Source organism: Typopeltis vanoorti, chromosome 21 (assembly GCF_054136105.1).
Source record: "Typopeltis vanoorti isolate ZY-2024b chromosome 21, IOZ_Tvanoo_1.0, whole genome shotgun sequence".
Taxonomy (NCBI): domain Eukaryota; kingdom Metazoa; phylum Arthropoda; class Arachnida; order Uropygi; family Thelyphonidae; genus Typopeltis; species Typopeltis vanoorti.
In genome coordinates, this window is record NC_143569.1 from 31,678,338 (window position 1) to 31,700,287 (window position 21,950).

The 21,950-nt window shown below is 31.9% G+C and overlaps 1 protein-coding gene across 1 annotated transcript in view; it reads left to right on the plus strand.

The window, feature by feature from the left end:
* Nucleotides 1-21,950, plus strand: part of LOC150094708 (hemicentin-1-like) — a 176,794-nt gene that overhangs the window by 105,200 nt on the left and 49,644 nt on the right. Inside the window, exons 29-37 of the mRNA XM_090411641.1 lie at nt 250-398; nt 3,326-3,457; nt 4,353-4,517; nt 6,306-6,376; nt 6,726-6,963; nt 7,926-8,024; nt 8,214-8,402; nt 9,418-9,567; nt 9,754-9,938. Of these exons, the coding sequence (XP_090267767.1) occupies nt 250-398; nt 3,326-3,457; nt 4,353-4,517; nt 6,306-6,376; nt 6,726-6,963; nt 7,926-8,024; nt 8,214-8,402; nt 9,418-9,567; nt 9,754-9,938 (1,378 nt within the window). The remainder of the gene's footprint in view (nt 1-249; nt 399-3,325; nt 3,458-4,352; nt 4,518-6,305; nt 6,377-6,725; nt 6,964-7,925; nt 8,025-8,213; nt 8,403-9,417; nt 9,568-9,753; nt 9,939-21,950) is intronic.

Genomic DNA, 21,950 nt, shown 5'->3' on the forward strand with positions numbered 1-21,950 from the left:
TAAATTATGGATATTATACAGTTAAGTGAGTTGTGAAATAAATTTATCGGCCAGTTAACTGAAAGATGAAATTCAAATTTTAAATAAATCAAAGAATTACTGAAGAATTTCTTCGAACACTGGTTATCTTAAAAAGTATTTTAAATCATATATAATGGCATTTCTTTTCCGTTTATTTGAAAATAAACTAGTAATATTTCATTAGAAGTGCCAATGAAATGCTAATCTGATTTATGAAATCATTTGCAGGTACGAAAAGTTTGAAACTATCAGCAAAAATGGAGTGAAGTCAGAGTTATTTATAAGGAATGTTGATAGAAGAGATGGCGCATTGTACACTTGTTCGGCTTCTAACATGTACGGAAGCGATAAAAAGGATATCAAAGTTTTGGTAGTTGGTACGTTCAGATTAATCATTAAAATTGTATATATTAATATCATTAACTGCTTTTCTAACAAAACACCTTCTTTAACTTACAGATAATATTAACTGCTTTTCTAACATCTCAAAAACCTTCTTTAACTTACAGATACTTAAGGTAAAAATAAAGTAAACAACGCTGATTGACCATTATATCTTATTTCGTACAATGTTTTCAAAGAATATTTATATAATTTATTCATAGTACGGGATAATATTTCCGTGTGTGACTATCTTCTCACATAGTCTTCATCCAGATATAAAGTCTTTAAATAAAATGACTGTTTCGTGGAATTTTTCTTCCCCTTTAATTATGTTTTTTAATTTGCTTAATTGACGGCCTTTGGTACATCTCAATTGCAGTCAATCTAATACAAAAAAAAAAAAACGTTTTTGCATTTAGAGTTTTCCTAAGTGTCATATTTTGTTCATTCATTATTAACTCGTAGAAATTATGAATTACTGTATTCAAGAGAGCTACTATAGCACTGTGGGTGACCTCCGCTAGAACCCAGTATAGGACAAAAGCAATCTTGACAGGATAATTTCCATAGAAAATTAGTTTGCCTCTGTCATACGGAAGTGGTGGGATTTCCCTCTTGGAAGCTGAGCTAGCGACAGACATAGAAGACTATGTAAATAAGCTCTCAATGGCTGAAGATGAGAAAAATTGAGATATAAGATCTTAAGGATTTCGGCTTTATTCTTCTTCCATAAATGCAAAATGTTTTCACAGTTATTCGAATAACGTGGGTATATATTTAAATTAAGAATCAGAATTATGGAATTGGACAAGACAGTGATATAAACAATAAATAGGAACTTTTTTTTTTTTTTTAAATCTAGAAAATATAATTGCGCCAGCAGCAGTATGGTAGAAGTTCATCATGAAAATCATGAAAACTATGAAACTTTGCAAGCTTGGGATCAAAACGTAAAATACCCATGTGCACCCAATATCATTAATAAAGCCACTGTAGAAACTGAGATTGCTTGATATAAGTAGTATGGTAATTCTCTAGAAGGATAATTAAACAGTTGTTTGTCGCTGATTTTGGAATATTATGAATTTTTCTATTTTGTATAGTTTTTAGTGAATATATCAAGATTTGTGAAAGGTAAGCATTTGTTCAAGTATGAAATTGCTCCGGTTTCTGAATCAGATGGGAAGGTTCAGTGTTTTCAATGTTCAACACAGTTTTATTTTTATTTCTATTCTGAATAAGGGTGTGGATTTTATCAAAAGAATACTGCAACGACAATATTTCGAGAGTATTTAGCTGCGATAAATGTTACAGTGCACAGTAGTACTCTATGCGATATAGAGGTCAATGATTATTAATATTCATTCAATATTGATATTCTTCTTTTGATAATCTTTTTGAACACTGGATGAGAATAACCAGGAGAATAAAGATAGAGAGAACGAATATATCAAGATTTGTGAAAGGTAAGCATTTGTTCAAGTATGAAATTGCTCCGGTTTCTGAATCAGATGGGAAGGTTCAGTGTTTTCAATGTTCAACACAGTTTTATTTTTATTTCTATTCTGAATAAGGGTGTGGATTTTATCAAAAGAATACCGCAACGACAATATTTCGAGAGTATTTAGCTGCGATAAATGTTACAGTGCACAGTAGTACTCTATGCGATATAGAGGTCAATGATTATTAATATTCATTCAATATTGATATTCTTCTTTTGATAATCTTTTTGAACACTGGATGAGAATAACCAGGAGAATAAAGATAGAGAGAACGAAATAAAAAGAAGTCAGTTCTGCGAATTTGTAGTTAACTGTATATGAGAACCATACGGCACACTTCCCTATTCATCGGTATTACATGAAGATTGGGAAAATGTTCGATTTAGTTTAGATGGCTAATGATTTTGTCAGTATATATAGAGAAAGTAATAAGATAAATAGTCGTTTATTTGAAAGAGATTGGATTGAATGTCCAATAGATGGATCATAATGAAAGGCTTGTTGTTCAAGGTCAGCCTAAGAAGAGAAATCTTATCTTTCTCAGGGTATTATCAGATGTAAGATATGTGAGACAAACTATTTTTTTACGAAAAAGAAAATACGAATGTGCTGCATTGAATAGTCTTGCATTGAAGTTTGTATATTGTCTCCAAAAACCACTAAAGATTAGCATTCAACAGCATTACTTGTACCCATCTGTCAGGTTAGTCCTAATTGAAAGAACAAATCATTGCATTAGATAGGTAGGTCCTTTTCGTATTTCTTAGATAGCTGGTATTTAATGGACTAATTGCAATGTAAAAAAGCAGTGCAGCATTCACACATACAGGCGCACTCACGCCCCCCCCCCCTTCCCCACACACGTCACCCTATAGGAATTTCAGGAAATTAAAGCTACAGGAACTAACTTAACTTCCATATGCAGTTAATATAAAATAAATATAATAATACAAAGTTGAGAATATATCATAAAACACTCAAACATTTTCTACTACGAAGGGTGATAACAGCTAATCAAAAACTTCAAGTACAATATTATTTTGCGTGATCAGTAATTTTTTTTTATTTATCAACTTTAATGCTGTTATCATATTGAACGATTCCTATCTTTTGAAATTTAACCATTTAAATGAGCTTTTAATTATAATTGTATCACTTATATATTTTTATGTAATATAAGGAATATTTTCTTATATTAAATAATTTTTATATGAGAAAATAGTCATCAGGTATCACGCAACGGTATCTTTGTTATTAGTACTGTTGTTGGTTTACATAATTCTTAAAGATTATGTTATCAATGATCGATACTTAAAAATTGGCTATGTGCATAGTTTGTTTTAAATAATCAATCTCCGTTGTTCTTCTATGTAATTAACATAATTATGCAAACAATAGATGTCTTTTGAATCTTTTAGAGGTTCCAGCGCAACCATTAGACGTAAAAGTTCTGGATGTATGGAGTCGAAGTGCGAACATAAGATGGTCGACTCCATATGCTGGAAACAGCCAACTGACCAAATATATCATTCACTACTGGAGAGATAAATGTGAGTGGAGATTGGTTATCGTATATATGCTTAATTAAAAATTCCTTTCCTGTGCTCTTAAAGAAATATTAACATGGTAAACTATATTCATAATTATATAATGAGCAAAACAGTAGGGACAGATAATTGCAGATTAAGACCTTATTTAGTTATAAAACTGGGAGTGGTTTATTTGCAAATAACTTACTCCCTGTTCCCATGAAAACCAATGTCTTGGTATTTCTTGCTTAATAAATGCTGAATTTAAATTTTCAATTTATTCTTGCTGAATAAATTGAAAATTAAATGAATTAAATAAACTAATGAAATCAGTTAATTAAATGCAATTAATATTCTATAGTGAACATTGATTTTGATGTTTATCCATCTGCGGATAAAATAATTGTTGAATAAGTTTTCCAATTAAATTTAATGAACTTTTGTATTCTACAAATCTCTCTCTCTCTCTCTCTCTCTTTATGTATAATATATATAGATATAAGAAAACCAGTTTAAAATGCATATAGTGCAAATGTAAAACATATTTGAAAATTCAATATTTTAAAACAATTCTTTTTTATCATGGAGTACAATTGTATTTCCTTGATCTCCACTTAATAGCTTAAAATGGAAAGTAATAGTAACTTTGATGTGGAAGTGGTCAATACCTCAAAGGTATCTTGAGCATCCAAAAAGCATTTGTTTTCCAATTGAGTTATATAATCAGGCATTATCCGTTATTTTGCGTAAATAGAGGGCGAGAGAGATAATTTGGCATGATGAATTAATGAATGTATTCTGTTACTGTTTTGTGTGTAAAGAATTCTGTTGCAGTTCTCTGTACTGCAATAACACAGAATTTCAATGTTTATAAAAATAAAAACATCACTTTGGTTTATCTCTATTTTCTTTACAGATGGACCTCAGAGATTGCATGAAGAAGAAATTCAGTCTAGTCAGACATCAACTGTAATTAAAAACTTGAAACCAGGAACTCCATATTCTGTAGCAATTCTTGCAGAGAACGAGATTGGTCATGGAGAGGCATCTGAAGCCATTAAATTTGTAACAGCAGAAGAAGGTAAAATGACTGAAATAATGAACATAATTGTGGTGTGTGTGTGTGTGTGTGTGTGTGTGTGTGTGTGTGTGTGTGTGTGTGTGTGTGTGTGTGTGTGTGTGTTCGTAGCTATTTTATATCTCTGCAAAACAGTTTTCATATATTTTTATGGCTAAAATATTTACTGTTTGTTTCTTAACTTGGCATTTAAAATTAATCCTAAATCTATCTAGATATTGTACTCAGTTAACATTACGAAACTGACAAATTAGGCTTTTGCTAATTGCAATTTATTAAGTACTTATTATTGATTACACTGTGCTACAACTTTTTTTCCATTATAGTTATCATGTTGCCTTTCCTAGTTTGTTTTATAGCAGTGGGGATCATGAAAATGATCCCCACTGCTATAAAAGCCTATAGATTTTTTTTTTGCTATCTCGTGAAGTTTTCGTGAATATTAGAGTTGGTTTTATTATAATTTCAAATGTAAAAATAATCACTGTTGTGACCATTCTGGTTACATTTGAAACTTTTGTCAAGAAAAAATGGCAACGATGCATCTCAGAATTAATTCTGAGATGCATCGTTAATTCTGAGTTTGCGAAATTAATGATGTCGACTGTCTAGACAGTTTCATGTCTGTCTTAAGCATTATCAGTTGAAGTTGATAAAGTTTTATTTGCAATTATGTCCTTTCAATTAGCACTTCATTTAGAGTATTTACTAAGCTGCTGTAGGTTTCTTAATGAAATCTTTTGGCTAAATTTACTACGTATATGTTGTGCAGATAATTAACGAATGTAAGGATATTTACGTCGTGTCATGAATTCGTTAAATACGAGTAAGAACTCTTTCGATAAATAACACTAAGCAGTAACACCTTAGAGTACCATAAAATCTTACTATAAGATTGTAATAAAGAAAACTTTTGATCAATATATTTTGCTCCCAAATTGCAAACAAATTTAGAAAATTGTTATTAGATAACATCCTTCTGTGCCAACTGCATTATTTATTGTGTTCAGAGAGAGAGAGAGAGAGAGAGAGAGAGAGAAAATAATATTTCATTATTGTTATTTTCTATCACTGATATCATTAGTATTTCGACTGAAAATGAGAAAACAACTATCTTGAATTGATAACGCTGAAGCAAAAGTCTTTGAATGATTTTTAAAGGAGTGACTTAAGAATGTTTTAGGGCACAAATAATCACTTTGGTCAAGTGGCATAGGAGCCTCTTCAGGATTTTAAGGCAAAGGACTGGACTATCAGTTTTAAAACTCAGTTTCATTCACAAATATTTTTTTTCTGCTGAATAGACTGTTTTTACAGTGATTGCTCGTTAGCGAGGATATTTATACAATGATTTTACATATAACAGAATTACATGACGAAGGATTTTCGCTTATCTGGCACTGATGGTGAAATCCTGCTGATGTAATAAACGAAAAGAAATCAGCTATGAAACATTTAAATCAAAGATCATGTTTTTGAAGTGCAAGTTGAGTATGCCCATAGTTTTCTATACATAACGATATAATTAAAACATTTAGATTATTTATATGTTCACCCCTGAAAATACACGAAAAAATCACCAATTACCAGATGAGGTAAAAATGAAAAAAGGTTTCAGTTTAATTGGATTGCCTGTATTATTTCAAAAAGTGATTTTCAAATTATAAATACTACGATAACAGTGATGTGAACTAACATACCATTAATAAGAATAATCTAAATATTGTAACAGAATTATAAAAAAAATCAGGTTGCACAATGTTTCATGCTCAATGTGAATTTTTTATACAGAACCAACTGGACCTCCGACTGATTTTTTAGTGGAACCTCGTGGGCCAACTGTAGTTCTAGTTAAATGGAAGGTAAATGTTTTATAATTAAAATTACATTTTTAACAACAAATGTAATAGTTTATTCTAATTTTTGTTTCTTTGGTTAATTATTCATAAAAAGTATAGTACATGTCTAAGAGCCGAGAACATCTTGATCAAGAAATGTGTGTGTGTACTTGTAGATAGGTAATATAATACATGTATATGTATGTGTTTGTATATATGTATATATATATATATATATACACATACATGCATAACATATTTAATTTAATCAGTAGCATAATTACTGAGAATTCCCTTTCCTTCAAGCTTTTTTCTTCTCATTTCTGTTATGATGTTTAATATTCTAATAACAAACCACTTTTTTATATTTTAGCCACCTCCTAAAGAGGACTGGAATGGTTATCTGAAAGGTTACTACATTGGATATAAGCTGGAAGGAACTTCTCAGCCTTATTCCTATAAAACACTTGAAGCTACCTCAAATGACACGCACGAATATACCATTACTAATCTTATGAAATCCACGAGATATAGTGTAATCGTTAAAGCTTATAACAAGGCTGGTACAGGTCCACCCTCTCAAGAATTGGTGGTGAAAACGCTAGATGGAGGTAAGAATATGATTAGATTATAAAGATAGGGGATGAATTTGATTTCTTCTTTCTTTCTTATCCGTTTCCCCTATGCAAATTTACCCTCTAGATCTATCTCGAGCCATTTCTGTCATCTCTCTGAAGCTCGTGACCTTTCCTTCAAAGACTATAGTCAAGTTCTTTTTTGGCCTGCCTCTTGATAGTCATCCTCCAATGATTCCATTCAAGACTACATTTGGTAATCTCTGAAAGGACATTCTCTGGAGATGTTGAAACCAACGTAATTGCTGTTTAAGAATTATAGATATGATATCAACTCTACAGTTTAATTCGTGTTTGACTTGTCCATTTGCTTTGTGTACTATTTATTCTTATTTATTTTTCTTTCGAATTGCTCGGATTTTCTGTGTTTCTTTCTGCTTGCGTCTCCATGTCTCCGCTCCAAAGTTACTGTTGGTATGATAATTTTATTGAGTTTTAGTTTGAGGGTTTTTAAAATGCTACTATTTTCCCGTATTTTGTTTAATTTATTCATTTTAGACCATCCTTAGCATGAATATGATTACAGAGTGGATTAGGAAATTGTTAAATTAACCTGAATCTAAAATCTTACTCTTTTCTATATATTTTTTTCGAAAAGATAATTACAAAATTAGTCCTTTCTTAATAAAACTCAATAGCTCATAGTTCGTAGAACATTGAGCAAATTGATTTTCGTTCTTTGAACGATAGTTCACAGATAGATAATCGATTTATCAATGTTTTAGAAAAGCATCTCCAAGAAAGCGGTTTTTTCTTTAAATCACTATGAATGTAAGTTAAATACTTAGTTCTTATATGTTGCACGTGTATATTTAACTCAAACTAAAATTCTAAAGAATTGAACCTAATTTGACTAAATTAGAGATTATGTGGTTCCTCTGGAAAAGTTGCCAACATTTTTATATTTTATTTTATTTTTTTTGTAAATTTCCATTTAGAATTACCAAAGTCTCCACCACTTACTTTAGTTGCTGCATCTGATACATCTGTCAGTCTGAAATGGAATCATCTCTCTTCCAGAGAGGAACCCGTTACAGGTATGCATATCTTTTGTGCATGTTTTTTATTATTTTTATATTTAAGCATTGATACTTTAATAATAAACTTTGGTAATTTTACTGAACAATCATATTAATTGTAGTTAAAGAAATAATAAGATTTAATTAGTACATAATAAAGAAACAGTCATTTAAAATATGAAAATGTTTCTGCTTTGTTTCTTTCAGGCTACACTATTCACTATCAAAAAGGAACCGCACACTGGCTACATGTGCCCTTAATAAGCTCAGAGCAGAATATGTACACATTAACGGGTCTACATAGTGATACTCTCTATAAAATTTATATCACAGCAAGCAACAGGCATGGCAGAGGTCACCCAAGCGAAATTCTAAATGTAAAGACAAAATTCAGAGGTAATAAATTTATTTTATTTTATTTTTATTTATTATAAGAGAATTTTTAAGGGAAAATTAGGTTTTATCTAAAATATAACATTAATTTGTTGTGTCTTTTGGATAATAAAGAAAATATATGAGTTTTGTTAGTTCTATTAATATTTTTAATTTTAACAAGTATTAGGAAAACAATAATGTTAAAAGAAAGTAATTTTACTAAAGAAATTAGATGCACTTTTGGTCTTCCTGATCCTTTCAGAAAGGAGCTGTCCTACATATACGCTTCTTGGAAGTTTGCTATAAAGTACTGGCTTTATGACCTATATTATTTCGTTTCATTTGATGAACAGACATTTTCAAGATAATTGGCTGATCTGAATCTTGTGTGTTACGACTATTCACCTCACAGGTGAATAGTCGTATCTGTAGCCATTATTCTCGAGTCTCAAAATAATAGGATGGGTACAGATCCAAACTTTGATTATTCACAAGTGTAGAATGAGATTTATGAACCGCATCTGTACCATGTAGTCTTGATTACGGTGGAGTATACATGAAGTTTCACAGCCTCTCCGAGCATCTCAGGCACTAACAAACCTTTTAATATTTGAATATCTGATCGCGTTTTGTGGAACATTTTAAGGGATTGCCACCCTCCATCTTCAACCTATATTTTCAGTTTTTGCACTCCATTAGCTATTGTGAACTTCGAAGGATTTAAAGAATTCTCTGTCGTATACAACTACAAATTGCTGCTATGGTACGTGAAAATCGACCTGCTTTGAAACACCGGCTATTATCTTTCACCATTTGGATACTCCATAGCTGGAACTTTATGCCTTAAGTTTAAAATTTTAATTCCTATTTGGCTTGTATCGCTTAGTTACTGTTTCTTTTAATTACCATTTACACAACTCCGTTTTATACGATATTTGATTTCATCTTTAAAAGAGTGAATTATATTATGAAAAATTGAAAAGAAATGATTACATATCTGTATAAGATATATAATGTATTTTATGTAATTTCATAGGATCCCATGAAGTTCCCTTTTATCTTGATCTGTCCGTAGTAATTCCTGCAGCAGCTTCTTTGCTGGCCCTCATTGTAGTCATTATCGTCGTCATTGTGTACGTGCACAAATCGCATTCTAGAGATAGCCTTGTAAAGGGACAGATTAAAGGTATGTGAACATGTTTTCTATAGTTAAACAGCCCGTTCGGAAACCGAACGAAGTGTTCACTAACTCGTTCACTCTATTAATTCACTCTGTAATAATTGAACTAATATTAAATTGTAATTGTAGAAATGTTTCTGCATGATGCTGTATTTTTAAAACAAATACTGCGTATTTTTTCAGCACTACAAGGCCAACAGTACATATATGCTGCCAATCCTCAAAGACAGGTAGATTTAGACAAATGTCGTCCTTATAGTCAACCTGAACCGGGAACACCTGCAGCAAGTCTCTCCTCGTATGCATCGATCCCATCAAGGATAGACCAAGATGAATTGTATGGAGGACCACATGATCCTAAAGGTCCATATGCACAGGTAAGAACAGTGATCCCTTTATTCCTTCATCTTCTTTCTCGTGAAGGATTAGCTTTCTCTTGTTCAAGCTTTGTTGGTTCTTCCCCTTTCCTAAATTCTACTACCTTCTCTTTTCTATCCGGAATATGTTTATCAGCTTCTTTAATAGTCAATATCGTTCCATTATATTGTTTTATTTAGCCTCGTTTTTATTTTACCTTATAACCGTTGACGTTTATTTCTCAATTATAAATGTATAACTACTGATTTTATGCATTTTATGTTATCTTGTGTACATTCTTTAAGGGTTTCTAAGATCTTAATTCTGTTGCTGTCCTCGCGGTTAGCCTAGTGATTGTGCTCTTCGCAGCCATATGCCTGGGGAAGGAGTGTCCTAGGTTCGATTCCCGTCGCCGACGTGAGGAGCTTAAGGATCTTCCTCAGCCATAGCCAAGTTAGCCGGTCTTGGGCGTGGACAGCAGGGTTTCCCCCCCCCCCTCAGTTTATCTGCGGTTTTTCATCCCGCAAGCAGGCAAACCGGCCCCGTGAACACACGGATATACAGCCATAAATACTTAACTCCCCATGAGGGGGCTCAACTCGCCCCAATAGGGACGGGGGAGAAAAGGGAGGAAACTCCATACGAATAAATAAATAAATAAACTTCTGTTGCTTCTATTTTTATTTAATCTTCCTTTTTAAATCATCCATTTCACCTTGTTCACTAAGAGTGCGGAAGTGCAAAGTTTGAAAAACTAAAGCAGTTAAGGTAAATGCATGTGTGTATGTGTGGGCGTCTGCGCGCGCGCACATCCATGAGACAAGTAGTATGAGAATGACCAAAGCATGCGGAGTCTACTCTCTCAAGCAACATGATCGAATGGGGTAGTCAATTCAGAATGCAAAGATGGTTGGAAGGGAATGCTATGGTTTCTATATTCTAATGCCAGAAGTATTAGAAACAAGAGGAAGGAGTTTTTTGGCATTGGTTAATATAACCTTGCCAAAAGTTATAGACATTAGTGAACAGCAGATGATGTAGTTACAGGAATAAAATATGGGGGGTTTATTATTTTCAGAGAGGATAGAGGAGGTGATTATGACAAACTTAGGAGGAAATTGAAGCTTTGCCATAGCATATAAACTTGCAAGGGAAGAGTGTTAACAGGACATGAGAGATAGTCAAGGGGTATCTAGAAGAAGCAATATCAGATGATTGTATAGTCAAAGTTAAGAGGGTTAATCAGGCAGAAGTTAGATGGGTGAGTTTAGCAGGAGCTACAAAAGTATAAATTGTTATTGAGAATATATAAGGAGAAAGGTAACCTTGCCTAACGCTTGCACAAGCAGTGCAAGCGTTAGGCAAGAAATGTAAAAAATTAGGCAAGAAAGGCAAAAATCGTATTATAAGAAGAAACTAACTGATCAGGTCAAAGGAAATCCTAAATAGTTCTTTTGTTATGTGGCAAGTAAGAGAAAGAATGACTATGGAAGATTAACCTTGAGTGCTGATGGTCTCAAGGTAATAGAAGCAGATAGAATAGTTGAGTTACTGAAAAGCCTCTTTGCAAGGGTTTATCATCCAAGTGAGGTTACTGCTGTGACAAGGACTCATGTAAGAACAGAAGTGGGTGAATTGGTGTATTTGAAAATCTCAATGTAAATACGACCGTGAGATATTAGCTTGCGTTTTACGAGAATGTGCAAAAGTACTGACAATGCATCTGAGCACGTCTGTTCCATTTGCGTCTCAGCTCTGACAGAATTCCAAAGGAGTGGAAAGAGAGCAAAATAATTCCCTTGCAGAAAAGAGATTCTAAGAATGCAGTAGCAAATTGCATATTAATTAGTATCTCAGGTTGGTAGTAAAAGTACTGCAAAAGTGGTCAAAGATAGAATTTTGGAATGGGTGGATAAGAAGATCAGTACTTATAGCACATTTGCTTATTTTCTAAAGGGGCGCCCCTAGGAAATAAGCAAATGTGCTATAAGTACTGATGTCTATTAAGAGGAGTTGCATGAAAAAACAAATTCAGAAAAATCATCTATGATAAGAATATTATATTCTGTGAGGGGGGTAGCCTACTTTGTCCAGGGTTGGTCTTGCCTTAGTAATCTAGAAAGTATTTATAATAAACTGACGGTTTTAGTTGGATAAAGGGTGTGGCTACACGATGATACTTCTGTATTTTGTAAAGGCATTTGACAGAATACCACATGGAACGCCGTTACGCAAATTAGAACAAATGGCGATAGATATGAAAGTGGTTATATGGATACTATGGTGCTGATAGAGATACTAAAAAGTGAAGGAGCAGAATCCAAGAGAAAGATAGTTACTTGCGGTGTGCCTCAAAGCTCTCTGCTAGGACCACTACTGTTTAAATTATACATAAATGATATAGGAAATAATTTGAAGGGAGATATTCAGTTGTTTGCTAATGATGGAAAGTTGGGTAGGGTAAAAGTTAATCAAAGCGGTGTGAAGAGCTTGCAGGATGATTTAAATAGACTGCCAGTATGCTCAAAAGATAATGGGTATCAGTTTAATGTGGAAAAATTTAAGTTATGAATTTTGGGATAACTAGATTACACGCTGTGTAGCACATTAATGAAACTGTACTCCAGGAAAAAGATGAGGCTAGAGATTTTGAGGATGATGATAATCGATATAGAGTTGAAGTTTAGATTGCATATGGCTAAGGTTTTCCAAAAAAGGCAATTCATGTGATCACCTGGTTACTTGGTTATCGAAGAACACACTAACCAGCAGACATAAGAAACTTTTCGTTCCTCTATATAAGGGCTTGATAAGTCCACATCTGAGTTACCATGTTCATGTCTAGTCACCTTATTTTCTTGGGAAAATGAAGAAGTGGTGCACAGGGGGACAGATGCATGGAGGCGAGTAGCTAAGATGATGAATTGTCCGTGGAATGCTGAGGATAGATTGTTTGTGGGTTGCAAAAGTTGGTTGATAGGCGAAAAAAAAAGGATGAAGAAACATTTAAGTTATTTGAAGAGTTTTATATGAGTTATGCAGGGAAAATGTTTCAGCGCTTGACTAGAGGTGGCAGAACAATAGACCATCCCTGAACATTGAGTAACAGTGTGGTTAGTATGAGTGTGGGGAATAGATTTTATGGTTGAAGAGTGGTGAATGAATGAATGAAATGGATTGCCAGAGTCAGTTCTGTTGATGGGTTCAAAGATAGGTTTAAAGATAACATAAATAACTATATTACTTTTTCTCATGTGAATAATCTCCTATGTTTGATCTGATATGGTCCTTGCCTTAAATGCGATTGCTTTTTATTCTCTCTCTCTCTCTCTTGATCTTTATATTGTATTGTTGGCTCATTTTATTTAATTCATTAAGCTGATTTTGAAGGTCACCTTTAGTAACTTGTACTCTAATTTCATTATATTAAAATGCTACACATAAAAATTCTTAATAATTCATATAATTTCATTTGAGGTATTTTTTGATTTATGTTGAGTGCAATAAAGAAGAAGCTTGAGTAGTATGAGAGAAATGGAAATAAACAAAAACTGCTTATTTCAGCCTGTAGAACTCACCAATTTTTTTACAAGAAAGTAAACCACTTCCATGTTTTAGTGGACATTTACTTATTATTGATTTGTTTCATTGAACAAACAGAACTTTAGCGATAAAGGTAAGGAGGTTTAAAAACGATTGATGACAAAAGCGCAACTAAATGGGTAAAATTTACTCTTGATCTTCTATCTTCTTATCTCTCAGAGAAGCTGTTATGTTATGAAAGAAGAGACAGGACATTATTAAGAGTTATGGACATAAAGGAAAATTTTATTTCATTTATTGGTAAACTTAGGAGGAAATCGATTAACGAAGTATCGTTAAACAGCAATATCCTCAATGAATCAGAAGTCTTTGCTAATTAAGCAGAAGCGAAAATAATTGCAAACGCCGACAAACCTTATATTGATTTCAGAATTTTTAAGCAATAACTTCCCGAATTTGTACAAATAGACAGAAGTGGAAGAAAATGTATTGGAGCGACTTAATTTATGTGCAAAATCATTTTATAGTTATAAATTGATAATGATGAAAATACTTATATCACAGACTCTGTACAGCTTTGATCTGATTTTCCCTTTCAGTCCTTTCCGACCGTAGTTGACTTTGTGAGCATTGCCCACAAGGTATTCCTGGTGAGATTTTTACAGGGTAGTTCACCGTTGCTTTCCCCAACCCCCTCAATTTTATCCGGGCTAGGAACTGGCATATGGCTGGGACGTATTGATGACTGTAATCCATGTGTGTTCACGGGGCCGTTTTGCCTATTCTGGGGGACGAAAAATCGAGTTTCCGGGTGAAAAAAATCCTTGAAACCCAGGTTTTGATTATCCTTTATATTTATATATTCATTTTATTTTTTTTTTTAATTTTATACTTTATTTAATGTGCGCTTTTAAACATGTCAGTTTCGTTAGTATTTTGTTAATTAAATGCTGTATTCCAACATTTAAAGGTTTTAAATGTTATTTTTTTAAAGATAACTTTGAAAATTCAGTGAATTTTCAAAGTTATCTTTTGTTTTAAGCAAAATACATTTAAAAGAAGTGCTGGGAAGTGTAAGTTTGTGTAATTTTTAAAGAAAATTGTATTTAAGAGAATCTAGGCTACGAAATTTTGTCCATATCGGAACGTTAGACATTTAAAACTATAATTGCTTTTTAATTTTATCAAATTACTGCCTTTTAAAATCGTACTGGATATAAAATAATTTGAAGTAACTACCCTAGTTGCTTCATGTCTGCAACATTCCACTCTGACATTTCTTACTAACTTCAATTTAGTAAGAATGTGGTGTTACAGTATTTGGTTGTTTTTATATATATTTATTTTAAATAAGAAAAAGAAAGTATTTTATCGCTTTACGAATAATACCCAATGATGTGTAGTAGACTTCTGACAGAATTCCATTAGAATTGATAAACTTTCTTATAACGCAAAGATTGCATATTGACCTTCCAAAGTCACCAAAATGCTGAGTTGTGTTCGACGTAGCATTTGGTTGGAAAGACTTGGGTTCCAATCCCATCTATGACGCGAGGAACCTTTATCAGAACTTTTCATTCAAATGTGAGGCCATGCGTCCTTCAAAATCAAATTTTGAAGGATGCGTGGTCTGGTGAACACATTCATCTACATGCAGAGGACACTATTGGACAAGAAAGGCAATGGAACAACCAGGTTCTATTATACGCAACTCCTCCCAGCCATTGGGTTGAGATAACACACACACACACACACACGTGTCATTAACTACCAGGGTTGGTAATGACTGGTTGTCGCAAAATAATGAAAGATATAATTTTATATTTAAATCATTTGTAATAATTCTTCATTTTTCGTTAATTCATCTACTTTTATTTATTTGTTGCTGTTTTGTCCCTAAACATAATGTGTTTTTCCTAACAGCCTCCTCTTTTTCCAGAACTATAAGGAGAGACCTTCATCTTTCCCAAGGCCTAACTCAAAGAAAGCTAAAGCGCAGCCAAGGCAACCTCCACCCCCTCCAGCGCGATGAGACACACGACCAAATATTTCTATATTCCATATGCATCAGAATGCAACAATCCGTGCGAGGGGATTTGCTGGCTGAAAGGCGGACTGTGCCCATCACACTCTGTTACTAACACACTGTGTCTTTGGGAGATCTTCCTTTCTCAATTTTTGGCTATGCATGGCATTGATTTAAAGTATTTTATACATTTTTATACGTCATCCTTAGAATATAGTGAAGTGTAAATGGTAGTTGTAGCTATAGTTGTTCACTTAACTATCTTCCATATCTATGTCATCGAACCCTATGAAACAGCACTAGCAAAATATGTACCATTTGCAGCATCCATGACTAGCTTGTCGACAGACATGAAAATACTCTTAATATATGGAAATTCCCCTAATCTACTTGAAAAAAAAAATAGAATTATGGCTTGTTTCTCAAGCCATAATATTTCAGTCAATTCACGAATGCTACTATTCTTATGCTATTTATATTAAAAAAAGTTGAGGTTTATTTTAAAAAATGGGACACATATATAAACAATTCACAATTTCATTAAGTGATTCATTAATTATCGATTTGTTAATGTTAGTGATCCGGCAATCTTTCCCAAAATTAGTAAATTGCAAATTTAGTTTTGCAATTTCCATTGTCTTCATTGTCCGATCATATTACAGTTGTCCAGTCAATCCGACATAATTCAGATCCGCTTCATAATGCCATATTTAACATATTTCTGGGAATGTGTTAAATAATATTATAATACTTAAATGATGTACCATAATAGATTTAGAAAATATAAAAGTTAAGCATTCTCTATGTAATATTGAATATCATGTAGAGAATATTCAAGTAAATTATACATTTAGAAAAATTAAGTTAAAATCTTACTCGAGATTTAAACTTAAAATCTCTAAATGAGATTCGCATGCACACCTCTATTAATGTAGATTTTATAGTATAAATATATATAAAAAATGCTTTACAATTAGATCGATAATAAAAAGGTATATAAGACAAAGATAAAGTAAAAATTATATACTTAGAGGTATAATAAATTGCATCAAGAGATAAATAAAAAATAAAATGTTTTATAATTAAAGTAGTAATGAAATATCTATATTTAGCTGATGTAAGATTACTATAATAGGTATTTCGCTGATACAAAGCATCACTTTAAATGGATTTTGAAAAATATTAGAAAAGAAAAAAAAATCTGCATAATAGTATGAAAACTCGTATTCGATCATTAGTTGCTGTTGATAACTAATATATAAGTAAATTTTATGGAAAGACATACATAACTCATAATAATCACAATCACTATAGACCCCATCGATGTTAAAGTAATTTTGTGCTCTCATTCTTCTCAATAAATGCATCTTCATGAAGTAGAAAGTACACTTTAATATACAGTGAAATAAATTGCGCACATAAACGTCTACAATGTTAACTGCAAAAACACTTTCCCAAATTGGTGTAAACTAGAGAAAAAAATATAGTTAGCCATATCAGAAAAAAAAACGGTACATATCATTATAAATTTAAATGATATTCCACAAAAAGACCATAATTTTCTAAGCAAAGAAATAAATATGCTGTATATTTTACTTACTTATCCCGGGGAAATTATATTAGAAGCATGCTTACTTAGTTAGTGTATATGTACGTTCATAAGGTAAGGTTTTGTATTCCCTTGAACCATTCATGGATATGTTTATGATGTTGCAACGTGCCTTAACCTAATATTTAGCATTATTGGTATTTTCTGTAGTTAACAATATTTATTAAACATTTGTAATATAACATCAGTATATTCTATTGGTATGAAGAGGAGGTATTATACGACGTATTATAATAGTTAATATATTATAGGCTATTCCATGTAGGAATAACTAAATTCCAAATAGAATTTCATCACTGCATATTGAATAAATTTCATCTCTCATCTTTCTCATTTTGAGTATACAACGATTCATAGTTTTCTTCAACATTAATTTTTGGAAGATGACTTCCAAATTATTGCCTTATTTTCCAGCCTTATACTGTGTTATCAATAATGAACGAAATAATATTGTCACGCAGATATATATTAGTACATACTTTAAAATCTACACAAGCCATTCATTCATTGTTGACTGTTGTATGTGTATATATGCGTTTGCTTCCCTTATAAACACACACCTCATATTTCTTTATTTTAGCGAATCCTTTAAAATAACTTTAAATATATAGTTTAAGTAAACTAAAATAATTATGAAAAACATTTATGAGATAAAATATTTATAATAAAGGCCGAATTAATTGTTCAATTTAATATGAGATTTTGGAAACCATTGTTGTTCATTGGATGAAATATTTTTGTTATGACATATTACTAATAATTCTATAAACTATAAATTCTATAATTCTATAAGTAGTAACGTTATTATCATTAAAATTATTTGTGATCTAGAATCAGACTGTTGTTATTTTTTACTTTGCTGATAACTGTCACAATGGATCGAGATATCTAATTTGTAAAAATGATAATACTGCTGTTGAGAAAATTGAACTTCTTGAACCAAACGGTTATTTTTTATAAAATGCTCTAAAAACTCTTCAACAATTTGTGAAATTTTGTTTTTGATTGTTTATCATCAACAATTTTATCTTCCATTTTTATATCTAAAATTTGGCGCACATAATTTGATATTTAGATGCATGAAGCCAAAATTAAAAATGTTTTGAAAATTCTAAGACTTTTTCATCCATTTTCATAAATCTCCTCGATATAATTAAGAAAGATATTAATTGTTATTTTATCACATTAACACTTAATCGTTTTATTGTTGTGAATACCTTCAATGCATTTAATCTGTTAATATTCTCGCTTCTGTAGCTCTGAGTACTACATATTTTGCTTTGCTGTTGCAATTTCTTTTAGTAAGCAGGGCAGGCAGCAAAGATTGTGAGTCTATAGAAACTGTATGATTGCTCACCGAAGGGGAATTGTAGAATTTCCTGATATTATGTAAATTATCATTATTTCTTTATATAACCAGCTTAGATTACTTTTAAGTGATTGTAATTACATGTTACCATTAAGTACACACTTTGTGCAAATAATACTTATGAAGATTTGTGATGAAACGTAAGATCAAGTGCCTAATGACTATACTTGAAATTAATGGACATAAATGTTAGCAGTCTTAACATTTCACTGACAGACACATATCATGAATAACAGAAAGGAAACAGTCGGCAAGCTTCATGGATGGTGTCCACCTGTTTCTTTATTCACATTTCTATTAATACCTGTACATTTGTATGCACTCACCATTTGTACTTGCCTTGATTTTTGTACATAAACACTTTGTTACCGTCGTCATTTTTGACGTTTTGTTTGTACAGACTTCATCATTGCCATGGTGTTTGATGTTATTCGTATATTAGCTCGCTTTTATTCCCGTTACTGTTGTCTTGTTATTACTCATGTGATGTACTGTAGAATAGCTGTAACGGTAAAGAAAGGAATAGAAGTAGCTAACTTAGAATAGAGAAGATTTTTTTTCTGAAATGTGCCATAATAAACAGTTATAAAGTACAAATAGTAGTGTTTCTCCTTTGAGTATTCTTTTACGTACACATTATTCATAATCAGTTACATTTGTACCTCGTTATTTACGTCATCTCAAACAATAATGAACAAGTGGTAACAGATAATGAATTCTCATATCTTATCAACATAAATATGCATACAATGAAATCATAATTGTTCATTATTATTATAAACCAGGAAGTAATAGTATATCTCTTGAAATATTAGTGTCCGATCTATTTTGAAAATACAAAACAGAATTGCATGTATTTCAAGAATAAGAATTACATATTTCACACAAAAACAAAACAACCAATATTTAATATAATTTTATAAACTAATTTATTTGTATATTTGTATAATTTTTAAAATACAGGAGTTTTTCTATAACGATATTTGTAAAGAAGTCAAAAGTTATGGTTGATTCAGCACAACATTGTACAGCAAGTAAGGTTGGTACAGCACAACATTATAGGATGAAGATGGAAAGAATAGCAAACCGTTTTAGACTGCCTATTTCCGCTATAAATAACAAGTAACGTATTTGAAATATTATACAATCAAGTAGAAAACATAGATTGTGGCAGAATTAACATTTTACCATGCTTTTGGCTTAAAAAGACCTGCATATTTTATAGACTACCAGTACAATGATAACATACAAATTTATTTGTATATAAGTTACTATAATGGCAATTACATTTGTATATTATCATACTATATTAATGGTAACATACAAAATTGGTATTGTTATGTTAATAAAAGTGTTGCTATTGCTACTAAAGTGCATATACTATAAGAACAGCTATGGTGCTATGTGTAGGCATATCATTTTTCTATAGCAGGTTAATTATTCCTATGGAAACATATGTGAGTAATCAGGTTTAATAGTCATATTATGCAACTATTCATCATGATTCGCAGCACTTGCCTTTCTTATTGGTAATACAATAGAATTTTTGATTAATACATCAAATTTTAAGTTGTAGACTTTCTTGGTTACACACAGCGCTCTGTTTATGATCTCTATGTGTATAACTAAACATTAGGGCATCAACAGTAACTGCGCCAATATTAAAAATTACTGCATTTTAATAGAGTAGTGATTGTACAGTGACTAGCAAGTAAACAACAACAATAAACGAATAAATACAAATTATATATTTATATTAAATAATCCAATTTCAACAAAGGAAAAAAATGTAACAGGAAAATCATCAAAGAAAGGATATTTGTATTATTGAACAAATATACGTGGGTTAAATCGCATTTAATGAGAAAATTTTTATCAGAATATATTGACCTTCCAGGTGGCCTTCTGAAAAAGAAAAGAAAAAAAACTGAATTGAATTTCAGAATTATAATTATTTCAGATCAGATCAATTTCTTAACTTTGACATAAAATACGTAATAATTCAAAAATTTCATTTAGTTTATTAAATAATCTTGAAAAATTCTTTAAGATTATTAACCAAAATATAATTTCATCTGGCGATGCTTAAAGACAGAACCACGCAGACAGCCATCCTGCTTTTGCGGAGAACTCGCCCAACAATGAGAAATCCGACCATGAGTCGCCGTTCGTCTCCATTACCGCTTGACATCCGCATACACCACGCTAGACACGGGATCGATAGGTGAGTCACCCGGAATAGAGGAGTTAACACGTGGCACGTTGTTACCAAGTGAGAGTGCTTTAATGGAACATATTTGGCCCGTGAAGTGGAAGTTTTTTTTTTTCTTATAAAGTGGACATCCAAATTCATAACAGGCAGATAAAAAAAAGACAAGAATTATCGCAGTATCTCGTAAAAGAAATTATCAGTGGAAAATCGAAAGTTAGATTTTTAAAGCTTTACTGTTTAGTATTATTGTGAGTTAAATCGTCACATTTCAAAGGACAAAATTAATGTACTCTGTTCATCCAATTAATCAGAATAAAATTCACATTAATTCCATAATCTCTCTCTCGTGTTATTACGAATAAAGAAACAAGGCATCCTGTTTCAAAGTACCAAATGTTTGTTGTAAAAGATGTGACGTCAGTTCTCAGATCAATCCATGAATTCATTGTATGCTTCTTTAATTATTGAAGCATAATAATGGCTTGGACATATGAGCCTTTTTCTGGTGTACTTCTCAAAATATGTACTACCACCTGTCTGATTTGTTTGCCTGTTTGCCTGACGATGCATAGATTAGTCCTCTCTTGGTTTGACATTTTGTTAGCATTTGATATTTATTGTCTTTACCGATCCTTATTAATGTTGGTTTCAATAGTATAGTGGCATAAAACTAAACGATTCCAAACGATGAAAGGTATCTTACAAAGGAGGCTTAAAAAACTGTTACAATACATGAGACAAAAACTGTTTTAGTTTCTAATGCTGTGATGATGAATGACAATCACTAATAGAAGTAGCAAATTATAGCCAATCAGTATCCCAAGAGTGGTGGTTAAGGTATTGGGGAAATTGGTGAAAGACAGAATTCAGGAACTGGATAGGAGAATACGATATTTTATAAAGGGGAACATGGTTTGTGAAGGGTAGGTTTTTTTTCTAGTGCCTTAGCAATTTGCTTACTTTTTTATAGTAGTAACAATGGAGTTGGATATAGGGAATCTTTACTCAATGATACTGTAGGACTTTTCAAAAGCATTTGACATGATTCCACATTGAATTGTGTTGCATAATTTGGAGCAAATTGGTACAGATATGAATCTGATTATTTGTATTAGAGAGTGACTGATGGACAGATATCAAAGAGTGGTTTGTGGAGGAGTTGACTCCAGGAGAAGTAGAATGACTAGTGGTGTACAACAGGGCTCAGTAAAGGTTCGCTCTTGTTGTTTAATTTGTATATCAATGATATAGGAAATAATTTGACAGGAAACAT